This window comes from Taudactylus pleione, unplaced genomic scaffold, assembly GCF_031769625.1.
Source record: "Taudactylus pleione unplaced genomic scaffold, aTauple2 ptg000216l, whole genome shotgun sequence".
Taxonomy (NCBI): domain Eukaryota; kingdom Metazoa; phylum Chordata; class Amphibia; order Anura; family Myobatrachidae; genus Taudactylus; species Taudactylus pleione.
Window position 1 is genome coordinate 12,366,846 of NW_028284618.1, and position 19,415 is coordinate 12,386,260.

The 19,415-nt window shown below is 46.1% G+C and overlaps 1 protein-coding gene across 1 annotated transcript in view; it reads left to right on the top strand.

Moving 5' to 3' along the window:
* Positions 1-16,188, top strand: part of ITGA8 (integrin subunit alpha 8) — a 212,997-nt gene extending 196,809 nt beyond the window's left edge. The window contains exons 29-30 of the mRNA XM_088478635.1: positions 9,553-9,675; positions 13,837-16,188. Of these exons, the coding sequence (XP_088334761.1) occupies positions 9,553-9,675; positions 13,837-13,923 (210 nt within the window). The 3' untranslated portion in view covers positions 13,924-16,188. The remainder of the gene's footprint in view (positions 1-9,552; positions 9,676-13,836) is intronic.
* Positions 16,189-19,415: the final 3,227 nt, after the last annotated feature.

The window sequence follows — 19,415 nt, forward strand, 5'->3', positions numbered from 1 at the left end:
TTCACTGTCCCTGATCTTCTTCTGCTAAAGCCCTTGCGTTGCGGTGATTGCAGGGCGGTTCTCTCACTATACTAACGCGTATCAGTGAGAGGGGTCACATACTTGCCATCATGTCTGAAAGTGATTTTCCTCTCCAGCTTCTGTGTACTACATGTAAGGTACCTATAGCAGAGGGGGATCGTAGCGCGGAGGGGCTATGTCGGCCGTGTTTTTTATTGACGCGGCCAATTACTGTCACAACCCTAGTGGGCCAGTTAGCTCCGCAACCTATGTTCCCTCAAATGGGATGGTCCGAGCAGTCAGTGGTGTCGTCACCCATGCAGGGGTTCCCGAGACAACTGTTGGTACCCCACAGTCTCCCTATTTCCCCTCCTCAGGTTTCTCAGGAGCCTGCGTGGGTTAATTCGCTGACAAGTTCTGTGCAGCATTTGTCAGAGGTATTACAAGGGGAGTCCGTGTTACGGCCTCACAAGCGGCCGGTGGCGTCTCTGTCTACTCCTTATGAGGATGACGAGGGGACGACCGAGGTTGGGGAGATTCTGGATCTGTCGGACGAAGAACCTCTCCGTACTAAAGAGTCGGACGCTAAGTCTAAGGTTTATATACCTGGCCTTATTTGTGCAGTCCGCACAGCTTTAGTTATTGAGGATGATGAACCTCAGGTCTCAAAATCCAAATATGCCTTTTTAAAAGATGTTAAGGGTGACGCCACAGTGTTTCCTCTTTCGGGTCAATTGGTGGACCACTTAGAGGAAGCGTGGAAACATCCTGGCAGACGGTATCAGCTTCAAAAACGTTTAGCAGTGGCTTATCCATTTGCGGACAATTATTTTGCTAAGTGGGAATCCCCACCACAGGTGGATTCTCATGTCACACGCCTGGTCCGAAGTGCCACGTTGCCCATGCCTCCTTAAAGGATGCCACGGACCGTAAGGTGGAAATCTGCCTGAAGTCCATTTATTCCCTCGCGGGGGGGGCAGCCAGGCCGGCTATGGCCATTTGTTGGGTAGCCAGAGCTATGGAGCGCTGGGCTGATAGTTTGGAGGCGTCTTTCGATTCCGACTGTTCGGCTGAGCAGACCGAGTTGATAGGCAATCTCCGGGATTCAGCCACTTACATTAACAAAGCGGCTTTAGATATCAGTACCCTGACTTCCCGGGTTTCTTCGGCAGCTGTGGCGGCTCGTCGCACCTTATGGTTGCGATCTTGGAAGGCGGACGCTGATTCTAAAAAGGGTTTGGAAGCTTTGCCTTTTAATGGAGAAGTCCTATTTGGTCCAGATCTGGACAAAATTGTAGCCACGCTGGCGGCAGCCAAATCGGCATGTCTCCCGTCTGCTGCGGTTCCTTCCAGTTCAGGTACGTCGGCCTTACAGGGCCCAGGGTAGGCCTAAAGCACAGTCCGTCCCCCGTCAGGCTGGCCCCAAAAAATCGGCAAAGCCCCGGAAGCAGGCCTGGAGTACCAGACGTCCGGCCCCTAAGTCCGATGACAAACCTGCGGCCTGACGGTCCGGGCCTCCCTTTGGGGGATCCCAGAGTGGGAGGCCGCCTGCTGCAGTTCGCCCAGTGTTGATCGGTTACCACGACAGACACTTGGGTTCTCGAGGTGGTTTCTCACGGGTGTGCCCTCTCCTTCTGGCACAGGCCCCGTCCCGATTCTTCACCACGGGTCTTCCATCAGACCTGAACAAAGCCATGGAACTGCGGAAAATTTGCACAATTTTCTCCAGGCTGGAGTTATAGTGCATGTTCCATTCTCCCAGAGGGGCCAGAGTTTCTATTCAAATCTGTTTTTGGTGCAGAAACCCAATGGGTCGTACCGTCCGATCCTCAACCTCAAAGCACTCAACAAGTCCTTGCGGGTGCCGAGGTTTCGGATGGAGACCCTACGGTCCATCATCCTGGCGCTGAAACCTGGGGATTACATGGTGTCGTTGGACATACAGGACGCTTACCTGCATGTCCCTATTCTTTTACGCCATCAACAGTTCCTCAGGTTTGCAATCCGCAACGATCATTTCCAGTTCCGGGCGTTACCTTTTGGACTGGCGACAGCACCACGTGTGTTCACCAAGGTTATGGCGGTCATGGCGGCTTCCCTGCGGCTGCAGGGAGTCCGCATATTGCCGTACCTGGACAACCTTCTGTTGGTAGCAGGATCTCCAGAGCTCCTTCTACACCACTTGGACCTCACGATTGCGGTACTCCAACGGCACGGCTGGTTAATAAAGTGGCAGAAGTCCACCCTGATCCCGGTTCAGAGAATTCTGCACCTCGGAGCCTTATTGGACTCCGGATAGCAAAGGATCTTTGTGACGAGGGAAAAGCTCTCTGCCTTACAGTTGAGGGTGCGCAGTTGTCTGCAGAGTCGCCGGGTGTCTATGCATTCGGCGATGAGGTTACTGGGCTCCATGGTGTTCGTATTTGACATGGTGGAATATGCCCAGTTTCACTCCAGACCTCTGCAGCAATTGATCCTGTCCAAATGGAATGGACTGCCTCAGAGTCTCAAGTCCCAGACGATGGTGCTCACTCCGGAGGTTCGCCTGTCCCTTGCCTGGTGGTTGCAGACGACCCATCTCAACAAGGGTCGTCCGTTTTGGGTGGCGAACTGGGTCCTATTGATGACGGACGCCAGTCTTCGGGGCTGGGGAGCAGTCTCGGGTCCACACTTGTTCCAGGGCAGATGGACTCAGGCAGAAAAGGAGCTTCCGATAAACATCTTGGAACTCCGCGCCGTTTTCAATGCTCTCCAGCAGGCCATCGGGTTCTCCACGGTCATCCCGTGCAGGTCCAGTTGGACAACGCCACCAACGTGGCATACATAAATCGGCAAAGAGGAACCCGAAGTCTGGCGGCACTCGTAGAGGTGTCCCGCATCCTGATCTGGACGGAGCGCAATCTCCCGGCCATATCAGCGGTGTTCATCCCGGGAGTCCTCAACTGGGAGGCCGACTTTCTCAGTCGCCAGGACGTTCATCCGGGGGAATGGTCTCTGCACCAGAACGTCTTTCAACTTCTGGTGGACAGGTGGGGTCTTCCAGAGATCGACCTCATGGCGTCACGGCACAACAAGTTGCCGGTGTACGGGTCTCGCACAAGAGACGAAAGGGCGTCTCTGGTGGATGCTCTGTCCGTCCAGTGGACGTTCCGGTTTGCCTATCTCTTTCCTCCGTTTTCCCTTCTTCCACGGGTAATCCGGAAATTCAAACAGGAAGGAGGGACGCTCCTGTTGATAGCTCCCGCATGGCCCAGACGGCACTGGTCTGTCCGTGGACATCCCTCTGCGGTTGCCGCTACGACCGGACCTACTGTCACAGGGTCCTTGTTTTCACCCGGACCTGACTCGGCTGTCTTTGACGGCGTGGCTGTGGAGACGGCCATGTTAAGGTCCAGGGGGTTTTCCAGCTCTGTAGTATGCACTATGCTGAGAGCTCAGAAACCGGCTTCTGCAAGGATATACCATCGTGTGTGGCATACGTTCTTCCAATGGTGTCGACCGAGAGGTTATGCACCTCGGGAGTTCCGTCTGTCTAGAGTGCTAGCCTTCCTACAGGCGGGACTAGACCATGGGCTTTGCCTTGCTTTTTTAAAGGTGCAGGTGTCTGCCCTGTCTGTCTGGTTCCATTGTAGGATTGCTACAATCCCTGATGTGCGCACCTTTATGCAAGGTGTCCTTAGAATTCAGCCGCCATTTGTTCCACCGGTGGCGCTTTGGGATTTAGCTGTGGTCCTGAGGGCTCTCCAGTGACCGCCGTTTGAACCACTGGGCTCAGTGGATCTTAAATGGCTGACAGCTAAAACAATTTTCCTTCTGGCCATCGCTTCAGCCAGACGTGTTTCTGATTTATGGGCTCTCTTTTGTAGACCCCCTTTCTTTATTTTTCATGGGAACAGGGCAGTGCTGCGCTCTCGTCCTGATTTTCTTCCCAAAGTCGTTTCCCGTTTTCATATCAATGAGGAAATAGTTGTGTCGGCTTTTAACTCACCTGACCTGTCGGTGGGTGAGGCCACTTTGGACGTTGTGCGGGCTTTAAAGATTTATGTTGACCGCACTTCTTCATTTAGGAAGTCAGACACCTTCTTTGTCCTCTATGGCTTCCGTAAGAAGGGTTGGCCTGCTTCAAAGCAAACTTTGGCAGCTTGGATCCGTATGACCATTTCAGAAGCTTATCTTCATGAAGGCCTGCCGGTTCCATCCTCTGTGAGGGCTCATTCCACTAGGTCTGTGGGTTCTTCGTGGGCAGCTCGACATGGTGCCTCTGCAGTCCAGATCTGCAAGGCTGCCACGTGGTCCTCGTTCCATACATTTGTGAGGTATTACGCGTTTGACACCTTTGCCTCTCAGGATGCTTCCTTCGGGCGGCGGATTCTCCTTTCAGCACAGGAGCGTCCCTACCCTTGAAGGATACTGCTTTGGGACGTCCCCAAGGTATCCTGTGGATACCCTATGGACCCTGAAGTAGAAAATATGAGATATGGTAAGAACTTACCCTTGTTATCTCTATTTCTACAAAGTCCATAGGGTTCCACAGGACTCCCGCCCTGTCGCACCTGTGCTGCAGATGGGCTTTACTCTGGTCACCGGTTTTTCCGTCTCCCTCTGGTGAGAATGTGATTCTTGTGTGTATCCAGATCTTTTTTCTCTCTCTTCCTTATCCTCCTCCGGCCTATGGCTTGGTACGTAACTGAGATGCCTTGGCTCGGGGGCGGGGTATAGGAGGGGGACCCTAGTGCATCCTGGGAGGCTGAAAACTTAACTCTATGGTGCCCGATGCCTGACGTCATCACCTATACCCAAGGTATCCTTTGGAACCCTATGGACTTCGTAGAAATAGAGATAACAAGGGTAAGTTCTTACCATATCTCATATTTTTAAGGGTTTTTACCGCATTTCCATATGTACTAAGTCCCGGCCGCCCTTTTATCGGTGCAGAGGCTAACGCCAGAAAAACCTGGCGTTACCCTATAGAAGCCTATGGGCTTCTAACCGCACCCCACTCCCGAGGCTTCGCCGCTATCCCGCCGATGCCCAGCGCTGGCCCCCACTCACCTACTCTCCATGGTCGCCGGCCCGCGCTCATCCTGGGTCCTCCGCCTCCTCCTAATCTTGTTCCGGGTGCAGGGAGGAGGAGGAGGAGCTCGGGGCTTCCTGCACAGGTTACCAGCAGGAAGCTCCCGGGGCTCGGAGGGGGCGGGGACCCACGTAGACCCCGTCACCCGGCGTCGGCTGCTTCGCAAAGGGCAGCTCTTATTGCAAGAGCTGCCCTTTGCGATACTAATCGCATATGTTAGTACATAGTTAGTTAGGCTGGCGTAATGGTCACTGCAACCTTAGTACATCCCGGCCTCAACCTGTAATCATTGACATAATAAAATGCTTCTGTCCGGTTCCATTTGCTGTTGAAGGTGGTACAAATGCCGCCTTTGGGGGTGACCCGTCCTGAGACAAGATGCAGTGGTCATATATAAATGCTGTAAAATCATGGCGCAAGAGAAGAAATATAACCCTGTATCATCGAGCAATCACAGTGATTCTGGCCCGTTGCTCCGTTTAAATTTATTTCCAGGTAAATAGTAACATTAAAATAGGATTTTTTTTTTTTCGTTTGCAGAATGCAGTTGATATGTAAAAAGATTATTACAACAACTAAACATCTTGCTGACTAATTTTTGGGTCCAGAAACGTTAATTACGGCAGGCGTTCCCAAACTGGGTCCCATGGCTCCCTGGGGTGCCACAGGGCACTTGCAAGTGTGCCATGGGTTGGTTATCCAAAAACAAATTATTTATGGTCAAAGTGATAGGAAAATCCATTGCTGGCGGATGCCAATCATAAAATATGTGGATAAACAGAAAGAGAACCCTATGCACCACCACATAACTGAACTTGGGGATGACGGGTACTGTACGCACAAGTAATCATTTGTGCTGAAATTCTCAAAAAGAAACTTTTGGCCTACGGGGTCCCTGGAAAAAATGTTGATGCTCTAGGGTCCCGTAATAAGAAAGTTTTGGGAACCACTGAATTACGGACTCTCAATATGGATAATAATGGATTTATTTTTTACAGTAATAAGTGAAACTGATAACAAATTTGAATATAATATATAAGGACACTGAAGGCTATTCACTAAAATTGCTCAACAACGATAAACTATAGATGCTCTACACAGATGTAAGATAATGTTCAGATGGTTTCAGGGGCATATCTATAATGGGTGCAGGGTGTGCGGAGAACACGGGCCCCTGTGTCCAGGGGGGCCCCGTAGCGCACACTCTGCACCCATAATGTTGCTTACCTCTCCGGAGTCCCACGTCGACAGGGGGGCCCGGCGCTGTAAAATGACTGGAAAATGGCCGCGGTGGCAATTTTCCCGTCGTTTACGCATGCGCAGTACAGGGAAAATGGCCGCCACGGCCATTTTCCCTGTGATCTGTGCATACACTATAGACTCTGGGCACACTCTAGTGCCCAGAGTCTATAACTCCGGCGCTGGCCGCGCACAGCTCAGTGCGCTGCCGGGTGGAGAGGAGGGGGCCCATGTCGGAGACTGCCAACGGGCCCCCTCCTCTCTAGAAATGTCCCTGGATGGTTTCTATGGGTGTAGTGCATATGTGTACAATGTAACCCTCAGTTTCCTCAATGAGAGGTAGATGTACAGTACTAAAGGCTCATACACACTAGACAATGTGCTGTATGAACGATATTGGTGAAAGATTTCCCTTGAACTTTCTGTAGCGCAGGACAAACGATATTGGGTGTACACACTGATAGATATCTTTCAGTCATCCTGCTACATCTCTGAACAGGCAATTGTTGATAATATCGTCAGATTGGCCTGAATGTACCAGCGACAAAAGACATCATTAACGACCCATTGTTGGTTGTTCATTGCATAAACACTGAACGATATGAACGATATATCGTTGAACGATATCGTTATCGTCCATAACGTTCATCGAGATCATCTAGTGTGTATGCAGCTTAAGCCTTGGAGAGAGATACAGGGGATCATTCAGACCCGGTCGTTAGCAACGATGCGCTCGGACCGGGTCGATGGCCCCCCACAGAGCATGTGCACAACGGCGCCGGCGCCGTCGTGCGCATGCGTGAGATCCGCTACGACCGACAGCGCCGGTCGAAGCGGGTCTTGATCCAATCAAAATCGACAGCTCGCCCCGTTTGGAAGGCGGGCCGGGGGGGTGGCAGCCCAAACGGGGACGCTCCCATGGGAACGCCTACCGTTTGGGGGCGGCCCCACTGGAAAGCTTCCGGCTCAGACAGAGCCGAAAGCTCTCCGGGGCTTACGACAAGGGAGACCCTACCCTAGGGTCTCGTCGTAGGCCCCGATGGTCGCGATGGTCTTGACCATCACGACCATCACCTTAGGCGGTCGTAAGGCTGTGGGTGTTAACCCACAGCCTTACCACCGCAAAGGAGGATGTCTTGAAAATTCAAGAGGTCCTCCCCTCATTCAGACCGACCGCACGCTCTGTGCGACCGGCTCTGAATGAGGTCCACAGTGTAGAGAGATAAAGTACCAACCAATCACCTCCTAACTGTCTTTTCATAAATAGCCTGTACAATGACAGCTAGGAGCTGATCGGTTATTACTTTATCTCTTTCCAAGGCTTAGTACATCTCCTCCTGAATGTCTTAGGAAGAAATCTATTAGTTTTGTTTTGTTCTGAAAAAAAAAAATCTTCCCAAATTGCCATGAATCAATTAATAATTGATTCCCTGCACTTTCTGCTGAGCCAAACTGACATTTGTCCCAATTCATTTGCAATGGCAATGTATTGCAATGGGAATGGAGACCATTGTCAATGGAAATGCATGGAATAAGGTCAACCAATCACAAGCAATGTGTATATGTTGGTCACTTGTGATTGGCTAAGCAGATACTTCACTCAAGCTCCATTGAAAGCAGTGAGGCTGGCCACAAAGAAAAAATATTATTTTGGAAATGTTAGCAAGGCATGATGGAACTTGTAGTTCTACAGATGTCCATGTGCCCAAGCAGTCAATGGCTGCCAGTGTTTGCTGGGTCTTGTAGTTACACGATAGTATTTAAAACTTTTATTTTTTTCAACAAAAATATATATTACCTACTTTGCAGCACATGTTGTCATTTATCTAAATCAGCAATGTGTGATCTCTGCTCCCATTCAAATTCAATGTTCTTTGCATGCTGGGAACTAAGGGCCTGATTCAGCATAGCACGAAAGTGCAATGCTGAACGCATATTCCCGACCCATTCTGCATGTGCAGAACGGTTCCTTAATAATTGCACGCAGCCCCTGCTATGCTTCTGCCTGATTGACAGGCAGAGACATTTACGGGGTGGTGTGGGAGCGGGGACGGCTGGCGGTCCCAGAACCGGGGGCGTGTTGCACGTTTTCCCAGGAGTGGCAAGGCCAGGATCTGCATCGATGGACGCAGTTTCCTGGCCTCCCAAGCCGGCCAGCCTGCGATGGTTATCTCAGCCTGTGACCTCGCTCACAGTGCTAGGATCACAAATGCAGCAGGGGGTGTCCGACACCTCCTGCTGCATTTGCATATTTGCATGGATGGAATTGCAAAGCTGCTTGTGTGTGTCTTTGCAATTCCGTCCTCTGCTGAATCAGGCCCTAAACACGTATATTCCCCCTTATGCAGAATTGTACCGCCCCTATCGGTACACTTGGTACCATAGCCGCCCTCATCATCGGTACGCACTTTCACCAGCACATCAGTGTATACCACAGACAGATCCATCGGCATGACCTGATTGAACTTAGCCTACGTGAAAATGGCCCATTACAGCCCAGATATGCAAGCTGATGCATCAGAGATGCACACAACCCATCCATGCTTCCTAGTACTTCACCCCCCTAGAATCCTTACTCTCTGCTTGTCATGCCTATAGGGGTTAAGCTGCACATCATGGTGGCATCTTGTCTTCACAATATGAAAAATAGGAAATGTTCTAGTACCTCCCCTGTAAACACCGGTATATAAGTCAGCATAAAGTCTGTTTATACAAAGACACAGTAGCATAAAAACAATGAGCCATCTATATCCGTTATGACTGCCGGCGCCAAGGGACCTAAACTCCATCTTATACTTATAGCCGATGTTTGTTCTGACAATTTCAGTCATAGTGGTAATGTAAATTTATTTTTCATTGAAGTGCACTAAAATGTATGTTTAACCTTTCAGCCATCAGATATGAAAGATTTATGATTTCCTAGAGAGCTGAACATAAGCTTAAGGATTCTTGTTCTGCGAGCATTAGGGAAGTTTTTAGCCATTTATCAAAATACATAAGTACGTATGCGTGTTTGGGGTTTCTGAGCGTATTCCAAAACCTTGTATAGATGATAGATTTTAGCAGAGTTGTAGTTTAAGAGTCGTGTTCTAGGAGATTTTTACAAAAACCCTCCACTCCCCCAATTTTCCTGTTTAAGTTAAGTGCAGGAGAGTGGAAACAGACTCTCTGGGAGATTTGATTTGTGGAAACTGACATTTAACATCTCATATATTTTGTTCTTTTGTGGTTTGTTTTAGATAAAGACATCAGTGATTTGGGCTACTCCAAACGTTCCGTTCTTCATTCCCCTCTGGGTCATCATCCTAGCCATACTGCTTGGATTATTGGTCCTAGCCATACTTACGCTTGTAATGTGGAAGGTAAGAGTAACAACATATGAAAAGTAATAAATGAAAGGATTACATGGTGTGTTCTATATAGTTTTTTGATGGAATCAGATAAATTGCCCATAATATGTTTAGAACAGGTCTTTCGCACTTGGACCTTTGGAGACACTTTTTTCTGGATCTATCCACTTGGCTACACTTTTTTTTATAGTTATAAATTGGGTTAATTGTTAGGAATTGGACCTGGTTTTAATGATTGGGTCTAGAGATTTGAATATTAGGAGTAGATTTACTAAGGAGCACTTTGTCAAAGCCGCGATCAATAATGGATTTGACCGATAGTTTTAAAAACAGAAACAGAAATACATGCTAAACCATATTTGTTTTGTATTTAGTCCTACTACTGGTTTAAAACTATCGGTCAAAGCCGTCGATGATCGGTGGCTTGGACAAACTGCTCGTTAGTAAATCTACCCTATAGAATCAGGACTAAAGTTAGGGATTGGAGTAAGAGATTGAGGTTCTAAATTGAGAACTGGGGATAAGGACTGATGATGTAGATTGGGGACTAGGGTTATGGACTGTAGTAAGGCTTGGGGTTAGGTATTGGTTAATAGTGCTCTAATGGAATGTTCTTACCCAAATATTATGTACCCATCTGTACCTCCAAGTCTTTGACTTGTAGTCATGGGGCACTTAGTCTAGGATCAAGATGGAACTAGATAAACTATGAAAATAATGACCTTGTCCTGTTAAGAAAATAGAACAAAATTCTGAATTAAATAGGATTAATACATGTTGGATCCGACATGGACACTTTAATGTCTACTGTGGTTTTTACTGTCAATCTCATATAGATTTCAGATAGCCAAGTGGATGCTTGTCCTCCAAATGGAGAGCATACAAACATCAGTCATTAACGCTACACTACCACCAAAATATTACTAATCAGCTGATTCCTTTACCTGGAGCCTGTTTGTGCCAAGCACACTTCAGTTTTACAGAGGTGGAAAATCTATTTAAAAATCACTTTTAAATGATAGCAGGGGTACTTGGGAGGACCAGTCTCTAAATGCGCCTTCTGTTTGGTCCTCTCTCCCACAAATTTCCCTTCCACGGTATCGTCCAGCTCCAGTTTAAATTTTTGGCTATGAGAACTACCACGAAGCCTTGAAATTATGGCTATGTGGAATAGTCCCTTGGGTTTCAGCTAACTATATGAGCAGACTAAATCAGAGCCATATGTCCTGTAGGCCTGGAGATGTTCATAATTGACTTTCTGGAAGATTATCATTTGCCCCAATCTCCCGCGGTTTTGAAAACAAGGAGTTGAGCATTTTATGGTGGAAGAATTTTTTGGGCAGGTTTTGTCTTTTTTACACAATATTTTAATTCTCCAGATCACACTAAGCTCTATTTATTAACATTAGTTTTACAAAAATAAAGTGAAAAAGGGTGTTTTCACACCCTTTTCACATTATTTTAGTTTCACCTAAATTTACTAAAGGGCAATTGGAGTAGAATTCGTAAAATTCTACTCCAACCCCTAATTATCACATATTTTTAGGAAGCAGATCGCATTTCCCATAATTGTAATGGGAAATGCGATCTGCCTGGGATTTAGTAAAAATAAATTGTGAAAAAATATGGGGGAAACCCTGGGTGGCGTTATCCAGGGTCTCCCCCGGTTCCCCAACTCCTGCTCTACTCTAACAGGCAGAGCAGAGCCGGGCTCAAGTGATCAGCTGTGTGGTCTAAACAGACCACAAGCTGATCACTGCTAAAAAATTAAAAACTTATCTTTATCCAGGGACCGGAGATCGGTGCTCCGGTAATGTCCTCCGTGGCTCCGGTCAGCTGGTTTCCCATCCTGCACTGTGACCTGGTCAGCTGCTGCACAGCTGACCGGGTCACAGTGCAGGATGGGAGACCAGCTGACCAGAGCCACGGAGGACATCACTGGAGCACCAATGACCTGACCGGAGGTAAGTGAAATTAACAGGGGGTCGCGGGGGGGAAGGGGGGTAGCAGCGGCCGGTCGCGCATGCGCGGCACCTTGTCACTGCAATGCGAATTCAGTCGGTAATATCACACTACAATCTGCATTTTAATGCGGATTGTAGTAAATAGAGCCCTGTATCTATTTCCAGTCAAGTTCCAGCTTCCAACATGTGTCTGCCAAATTTAGGTGACAAATTATTGCTATACTATGTCCATAAAATAGCAGTCGCGTCTGATTGCATTTTGTAATAAAATATGTTATATTTACTTTAAATAATAACACGACTATAGTATACAGGTTTCTAGGGAATAGGGAAATACATATTTCTCTAGGAAAGTTCCTTTCGTATAATGAATTTACAAGATTACAGGAGCACAATAGTCTGGGGTGAAAACCTGCTAAATCTATCAACATCGGGGTTGAGGTGGTGAAAGTACAGATCTTCAGTCGTTTCTTATTATTGCAAATGCAGATAGACAGGAACTTGTATTTATAAATGTATTTGTATACTTTAAGATATTTCACATTTGTTACCTATGATTCTTCCTTGGTTTCTCTCATTCTGATCGTAGCCCTTTGCCATTACGGTTTTGTACAGTTGTTTTTATGTTGCTTTTATATAACTTTTTATTTTTTTGGAGCTTTTGAAAAGTTATATCCTTCTCTGTAAAATGTTCCACAACTTCTGGGGAATAATTTGAAGGCAGATTATCACATATTTGTCTGGAAATCTTTTCCATATATAGTCTTGCCCATATCTATACGACTAAATTACTATATTTTAGTAAAGTGACACGATTCAGTTGAATAGTTAGCTGTCCAAACTGTCCACTGCTGAGGTAATAAAATTCAGTGGAATTAACACAGACCTTCTAAAATAAACCTTAAATCAAATAAAGCATTCCATCCTTCTACTAAACTAAACTATGTACTCCCTGCTTCTAAAGTATTTATAAAAGTATTTAGTTGAAGTGCAGTTTTATCTCCTGTAATCTAGGCCATGTGGTTCTGCTTGTGTACTGTTGTTTGCAAATTGCTTCTCTATGTCGTGTCTAGCTGAGTCGCCAAATGGTTATGTCCATCCCTGAAAAAAATTTGTAAAGATTTCTTAAAGTGGTTTTAAGATGACTTTATCTTGTACCCATTGTTTTATCTTTGTATCTCTATTCTGAGTGTGTGTTTAGTTTTTATTTTTGCATCAAACCATCTATGTCAAAGCTTCTCGGCAGATACAATTTTATCCAATACACAGAGCAGAAGTCATCTATGTCGTGCCTAAGGGCATCCAAACTAAGCATTTGATCCTGAAGCCAAGAACATAAATGGGTCAGCCTCAGCGTTTGCTCAATTCCGATAATGCCGTTTTTGTGATGTTGTGGCGGGGACCAGCCATAGATAGAGCAGAGTAGTTTATATAGACTTCTTTCTTCTGAAATCTGTTACTATCAGGAGTATGGCACAGTGGAGATCCGACACAGTAACAAAGGACTCACTAATGTCATCCATCTAACACGGCAGAAACTTCAAGTATATAAAACAAGTGTTTTTATAATCTATTTTGCATATTTAGACAGTAATGGAAAAACTTCAAAAAGATAATCTTTTAGGATACTTTGACCTCTGAAACATCTTTTGGAAACTCTACTTTCCCTTTGAATGGTATGTAGTCAGGAAACCGGTGGTCGAAATGCCGACCGCCGGCTTCCTGACAGTGAAATCCCGGCATGCGACTAATGATAGGCGTCTAAATACCGACGCCCATCATTAGCCCCATGCCGAAATCTCAACACGCGGCATACCGATCATAGGTAAGCCGGGCGTCGGGAGCGGATAGCCGAGGTGGGGGGAGGGTTAGGTGTAGGGTCTCCCGGGGGGACTTAGGGTTAGGCACACCCCCCCCAGGGGGGTTAGGGTGCGGGGAGGGGTGGTTAGTTTAGGCACCCCTGGGGGGAGGTTAGTGTTAGGCACCCCTAAGGGAGGGTTAGGGGGGGGAGAGGGTTAAGGATCACCTACTTATCTCCCCTGTCGGTATCTTCATCTGCCGGACTTCCGGCTTCAGCATTTCATCCTCCGGGATGACATCCAGCGGTATAACATACCAATTCCCTTTGAATAGAGCTACCCATCTACATGACCTATAAAATCAAAGAATATATAATGTATTTATTCTTGTTTCTTTGGGTTTTTTTTAGTGTGGCTTCTTTGACCGGGAGAGACCACCGCAGGACGATTTAACCGATGACACAGAAAAATTAACAAACAAGACTTCTGAGGCCTGAAACAGCAAATACTTCAAGACTGCAATATGGACAGTTATTTTCCTACAAAGATTGAATGTACGTGCATCGCCATGTCGGTGCCTCGCGTCTCAGCTGCGCTGTGCCAACCACTCCAGGAACGTTTGTCGATCTTGCCTTGTTCTGCAACATCACAGAAAGAGTTTTATCTTGAATCCTTCCGGGTTCTAGGCAGATGTGTTGGAACAAGCACAAAGCGCACTCCAGAGACTAGCGGTGAATACTGAGATTTAAGAATAACTGTACGGCTGTGCCTATATTACTGTACAACTGGGCTTGTACGTGTCTATGACCAGATCTGAAACCACTACTGTTCTATGAAGGATTTGGGTACAATCCTTTGATGGAACAGAGCACGAATGGATTACCGGGAAATAGCACATGTTTGGCTTTGCCCATGAAAGTGACTTTTAAATAAAATATGGATAATCATTTTTTTTTATTATTCATTTTTTTAAATTTTTTTTTAAAGAAGCACAAATTCCAGCGTAGCCTTCAAAAATGAAACACAAATCTGTTTGGCATTCTATACAGCAATATAAATGTGGAAAAGGTCTTGTTACATAATATGTGCTCTGATAAACCGATGACAAAGTGCGCCAAGTCACAGCGGAGGCAGCCATATTGCATATTGAAGCAACGACGCATTTCTCTAAGAACTAGTGACATCACTGAAGCATGAGGGACTCATTTGCCTTATTTCATGGTGACCAACAATGACTCCCCATGGAAGAAGAGGCCTTTAATGTTTGTAACCGTACCGGGTAAATTACCGAAGACTTTTTCCTATGCTGTACCTGAATGGAAGTAAGACAGAGATCCTAGCAATAGAGCATACAGTACATATCCTGTGTGAGCTGATGAAACAATGGGATATTTCTAATTGGTATACTAAAGCTATTAGAGCCTCCTTGAATTTGATATAATATTGCATTTCAATTGGTCGACTCCAATGCAACACTACGATATATATTTTTTTGTTAATATCTTATAAATGTTTATTTAAGTACCTCTATCTGCACTCCAGTTGCCACATTAACAGAGTTCCAGGTGCTGTAGGACTAGAAGTGCCAGCATGTCCTGTCAACCAAAGGCTATTAGAGTACTGTATGCTGGGATTTGTAGTTCCACAATATCTGGAGCAGTGTAGGTTGCATAATCCTGATGGAGACCTGTGGTCAGAATCCTAAATGAGGCCCCAGAATGTGTTTTGGGGTCCACTGGTTATTACATAAGCAATACATATGGGGAGCTGCCTATATTGGAGTCACAGAACAACTGAATGCTAAAACTTAGGGAGTAATGTACTTAGCCTTGGAGAGAGATAAAGTGGACTCAGATAAAGTACCAACCAGTCAGCTCCTAACTATCACTTTACAGGCTGTGTTTGAAAAATTACAGGAGCTGATTGGTTGGTACTTTATCTCCAAGTTTTGATACATCTCCCCCAGGGTCCCGCAACAATGTCACACTAATGCTTGGGATCAGAAAAGGTTGTGCAAAACTGCTTTAGGCTATAGTGAACAATGAAACGTTTCTGTGCAATAAATAACAAACCAAAGCCTTGTTTACACTGGGATCTTATGTCTATCTTTTGTATATATGTATGTTGTGAATACAGGAGTACACAGATGCGGTTTTTATGAATGACACATTAGAGAACTTGGTTATAACTGTTTGAGCTTTGTATGAAATTTGTAAACTCTCACAATCAAGAAGTTCCCAAAAAAATTCCGTCTTGTCCTTTTCACTTCCTTTAGTTACAAAAAATGGGCGTAATCTTATTTTTAAATTTTTTATTTTTTTTCATAATAATGGGAATGTTTCATAAGAGACACACGAATGAACACAGATGTATTTTTCATGATGATTGTAACCGGCTTCCAGTAGTGCATACGATTTTTCCTCTAAGCTGAGCAATCCGGAAAGGAATGAGTTTAAAAAATGTAGTGTAATGAGGACTTCATCCTAAGAGGCTGCATTCACAAACTGCAGAGTATATCCTTGTATGATATTTGTAACCCTGTCACCTCCAGATTGCTTATCTTAGAGGGAACAGTGCACACTTGGCGTTTATTTCATCGAATCGCTTTTCTGTTCCAGTATTGTTATTATTTTTTAAGCCAACCAGCACTTGTTGAGATCGCATTATGATTACAGGAATCCTGGGAGATGCTTGACTACCATAGTAAAAGCCTTTTCAATGTGTTAACGACTCATTTTCCTTTACAATAAAACAGCAAATACAAGAACAGTTGTGCGTCATTTGTATTTTTACGGTCTTTTATGAAAGCATATCAGAGAGATGGACAGCGATCAGCAAACCATATCAATAGAGGTGCGTTAAAATATGTTAAGTCTAATGGCTGTGCCACAAGATGATTTGTCTGAAGCTGTGAGAGGCATACTGCGATGTGGGCGGAGACATGGTGTGATTTGCATCACCACACCAAGCCATGTTTTACCGTGGTGGGTGAAGCTTAATGATGTGATTGCCCCACCCTATTGATTTTAAATTGCATCATCTATCTCTGACTCTGGTTATTTTCCTACCTCGCTTCCACATTACGCATTGGCGAGGCAGGAAAACTGGCCAAATACAGTGTAATTGCCAGTAAAAGGTACCCAACAAAGACTTCTGGTTACATTGATTTTGATTTACTCTTGTGATTGATTGCTTGATTTACTTCTGGTTACTATGATTTTGATTTACTTTTGTGATTGAACTTCATGTTTTTGCGCGAAACTAAACGATCAGGACCTATTTCTGTGTCGTTGCCTGCCACCAGTGTACTCAAACTATACCCAATTCCTTTCTGTGCGTAATAGTGCCTATAACATAGCCATGTACAGTACGGGGATGATAAAGAGATGGTGGCAAATTAGTAGTAATTCCTGCCCAAAACAAAGCAGCATAGAGTTTTTATGCCCGTATGCTGAGGCGTGCGCATCGCAACAGGCGTGCAGATTGGCGTCGGTTGCATATGCACCTGTTTATGCCACTCATACGTCACATGTGCTTATGCCCATGTGTTATCCATTGGTATAACTTACAAAAAATGCAGTCATCATTCGGGATCAATAAAACGTATAACCTATATAATAATGAATCATGCGCTCCCAGTGATAAGCAGCTTTCTTTTAAATGGCCAGATCACTGGCCAGGTAAGGGTTAATGTATGCTAAAGAAGCGCTTGTATAGTGGATAGTGCTTAAATGTAATACCAGCAATAGTGAAACATACACACAATAACGCTCAATACATATAACGTAGATAAATGTTTAAGCGCTTTCAGTGAAAAATGAAGTGTCCTGAAAAGGTTTCCCCATTAAGACGTGGGCGCTGGATACCAGGGTAAGTGGGATAAACTGACCCTACCTTTCCCTGTGTAAGATCTTCTCCGTGCGGGGGCTGGGTGTGTCCAGGCGTAGACTACCCCTGACGTCACTATTCCAGTGAGCGCGAATTTCTCTCCATGAGAACGGCAGATTTCCACCAGGCAGAAGAGTGCAGAAAGACGCTGCTCCGGCGAGCCACCGATATTACAAGCGGCAGACGGAATTGTCATACAGCTGATTATACTGCAGCCGCCTGGACACACCCAGCCCCCGCACGGAGAAGATCTTACACAGGGAAAGGTAGGGTTAGTTTATCCCACTTACCCTGGTATCCAGCGCCCACGTCTTAATGGGGAAACCTTTTCAGGACACTTCATTTTTCACTGAAAGCGCTTAAACATTTATCTACGTTATATGTATTGAGTGTTATTGTGTGTATGTTTCACTATTGCTGGTATTACATTTAAGCACTATCCACTATACAAGCGCTTCTTTAGCATACATTAAAACGTATAACCTCTCTAATACATACAAAAGCACCTATCAGCATCAGCGGTGCCTTCACAAACAGCCAATCACAAGCTCTTCACTATTGTTGGTGATGGTCATCATCATCCGCTCTTGCGTTTGCACAAATAATGATGACAAATAATGCGGCTGTCTCAGATGTCTTAGCAGCTGTATCCCGCTGTGCATGCGTTTACAATTAGGCAAACATGTCTTTACTGTACTCAGCCTACATTAAGATGCACCATCACTCCCAGGTAATACCTCACCAGGCCCAAGAGGACATAAGTAGCAGCAGTGCTTAAAGAGAAGTCGTGGAACTCACCACCCCCCTTTCCCCCCGCCCCCTTCCTCCCATCGGCGCTTATTAAAATAAAGGGACAGCGCGCGCTGTAATCACGCAGCGAAAAAAATGGGCATGATCTCAAAAGGGACGTGGTCACATAATAGTATTCCCAATTCAAATTACACCACACAGTAGCACAATCTTGATTCACCCGATTCACATTACACCACATAGTAGTGTTCCTTATTTATGTATGACACACCGCAGTGCCCCTTTTACACAATGCCCACATTGTGCCCCTTATATACAATGCCAACAGTAGTAGTGCCCCTTATACAATGCCCACAACAGTAATGCCCCTTATGCAAATGCAATGCCCATTGATGTGGTGCCCCTGATGCAGTGCCCCCAGTAGTGGTGCCCCTTATGCAGTGGCCCCAGTAGTGGTAGTGCCCCTTATGCAGTGCCCACAGTGGTAGTGCCCTTTATGAAGTGCCCACAGTGATAGTGCCCCCAATAGTGGTGCCCCTTATTCAGAGCCCCCAGTAGTGGTGCCCCTTATTAAGTGCCCTCAGTAGTAGTACCCTTTATGCAGAACCCACAGTAGTGGTAGTGCCCCTTATGTAGTGCCCCCGGGAGTGGTACCTTTTATGCAGAGCCCACAGTAGTGGTAGTTCCCCAAATGCAGTGCCCTCAGTAGTGGTGTCCTTTATGCAGAGCCCACAGTAGTGGTAGTGCCCCTTATGCAGTGCCCCCAGTAGTAGTGCCCCCTGTGTAATGCACCCCAGTAGTAGTGCCCCCAGAAGTTATGCCCTTTATGGTGCCGCTTCTCCGAGTCCTCTGAACTATCAGAGAGACGTCATGACGTCTCTCCCATAGTGCCCGTGGGGGGAGCGGAGCCAGAAGCCGGAGCTCAAGAGAGGGCTCCAGTCTTCGGCTGGCGCTGCGGGGAGGGAGCCAGTCGCCCGCTGGTAACAAAATCTCAGCGGGCGCCCCGGCAAATGGAACCTCCCTGCGGTGCTGGGCTAAGGTAGCTCGAAGGAGGCGGAACTGGTTCCGTCTCCAAATAGAAGTGACAGAACGCAGTTCCGCCCGTTGCGGCCCACTTTAACACCTGAGTAACAGAATCACATATATCCGCCATCTTTCTTTGGCCCACTGCATAGTATACCTTTACACAAGACATACTGTGTAGCCTGTATATTACTATACAACTGGGCTTGTTGGTGTCTATGACCAGATCTGAAACCACTACTGTTCTATGAAGGATTTGGGTACAATCCCTCGATGGAACAGAGCACAAATGGATTAGGGCAAGTAGGGCCATAACAAGGGCAGTGCC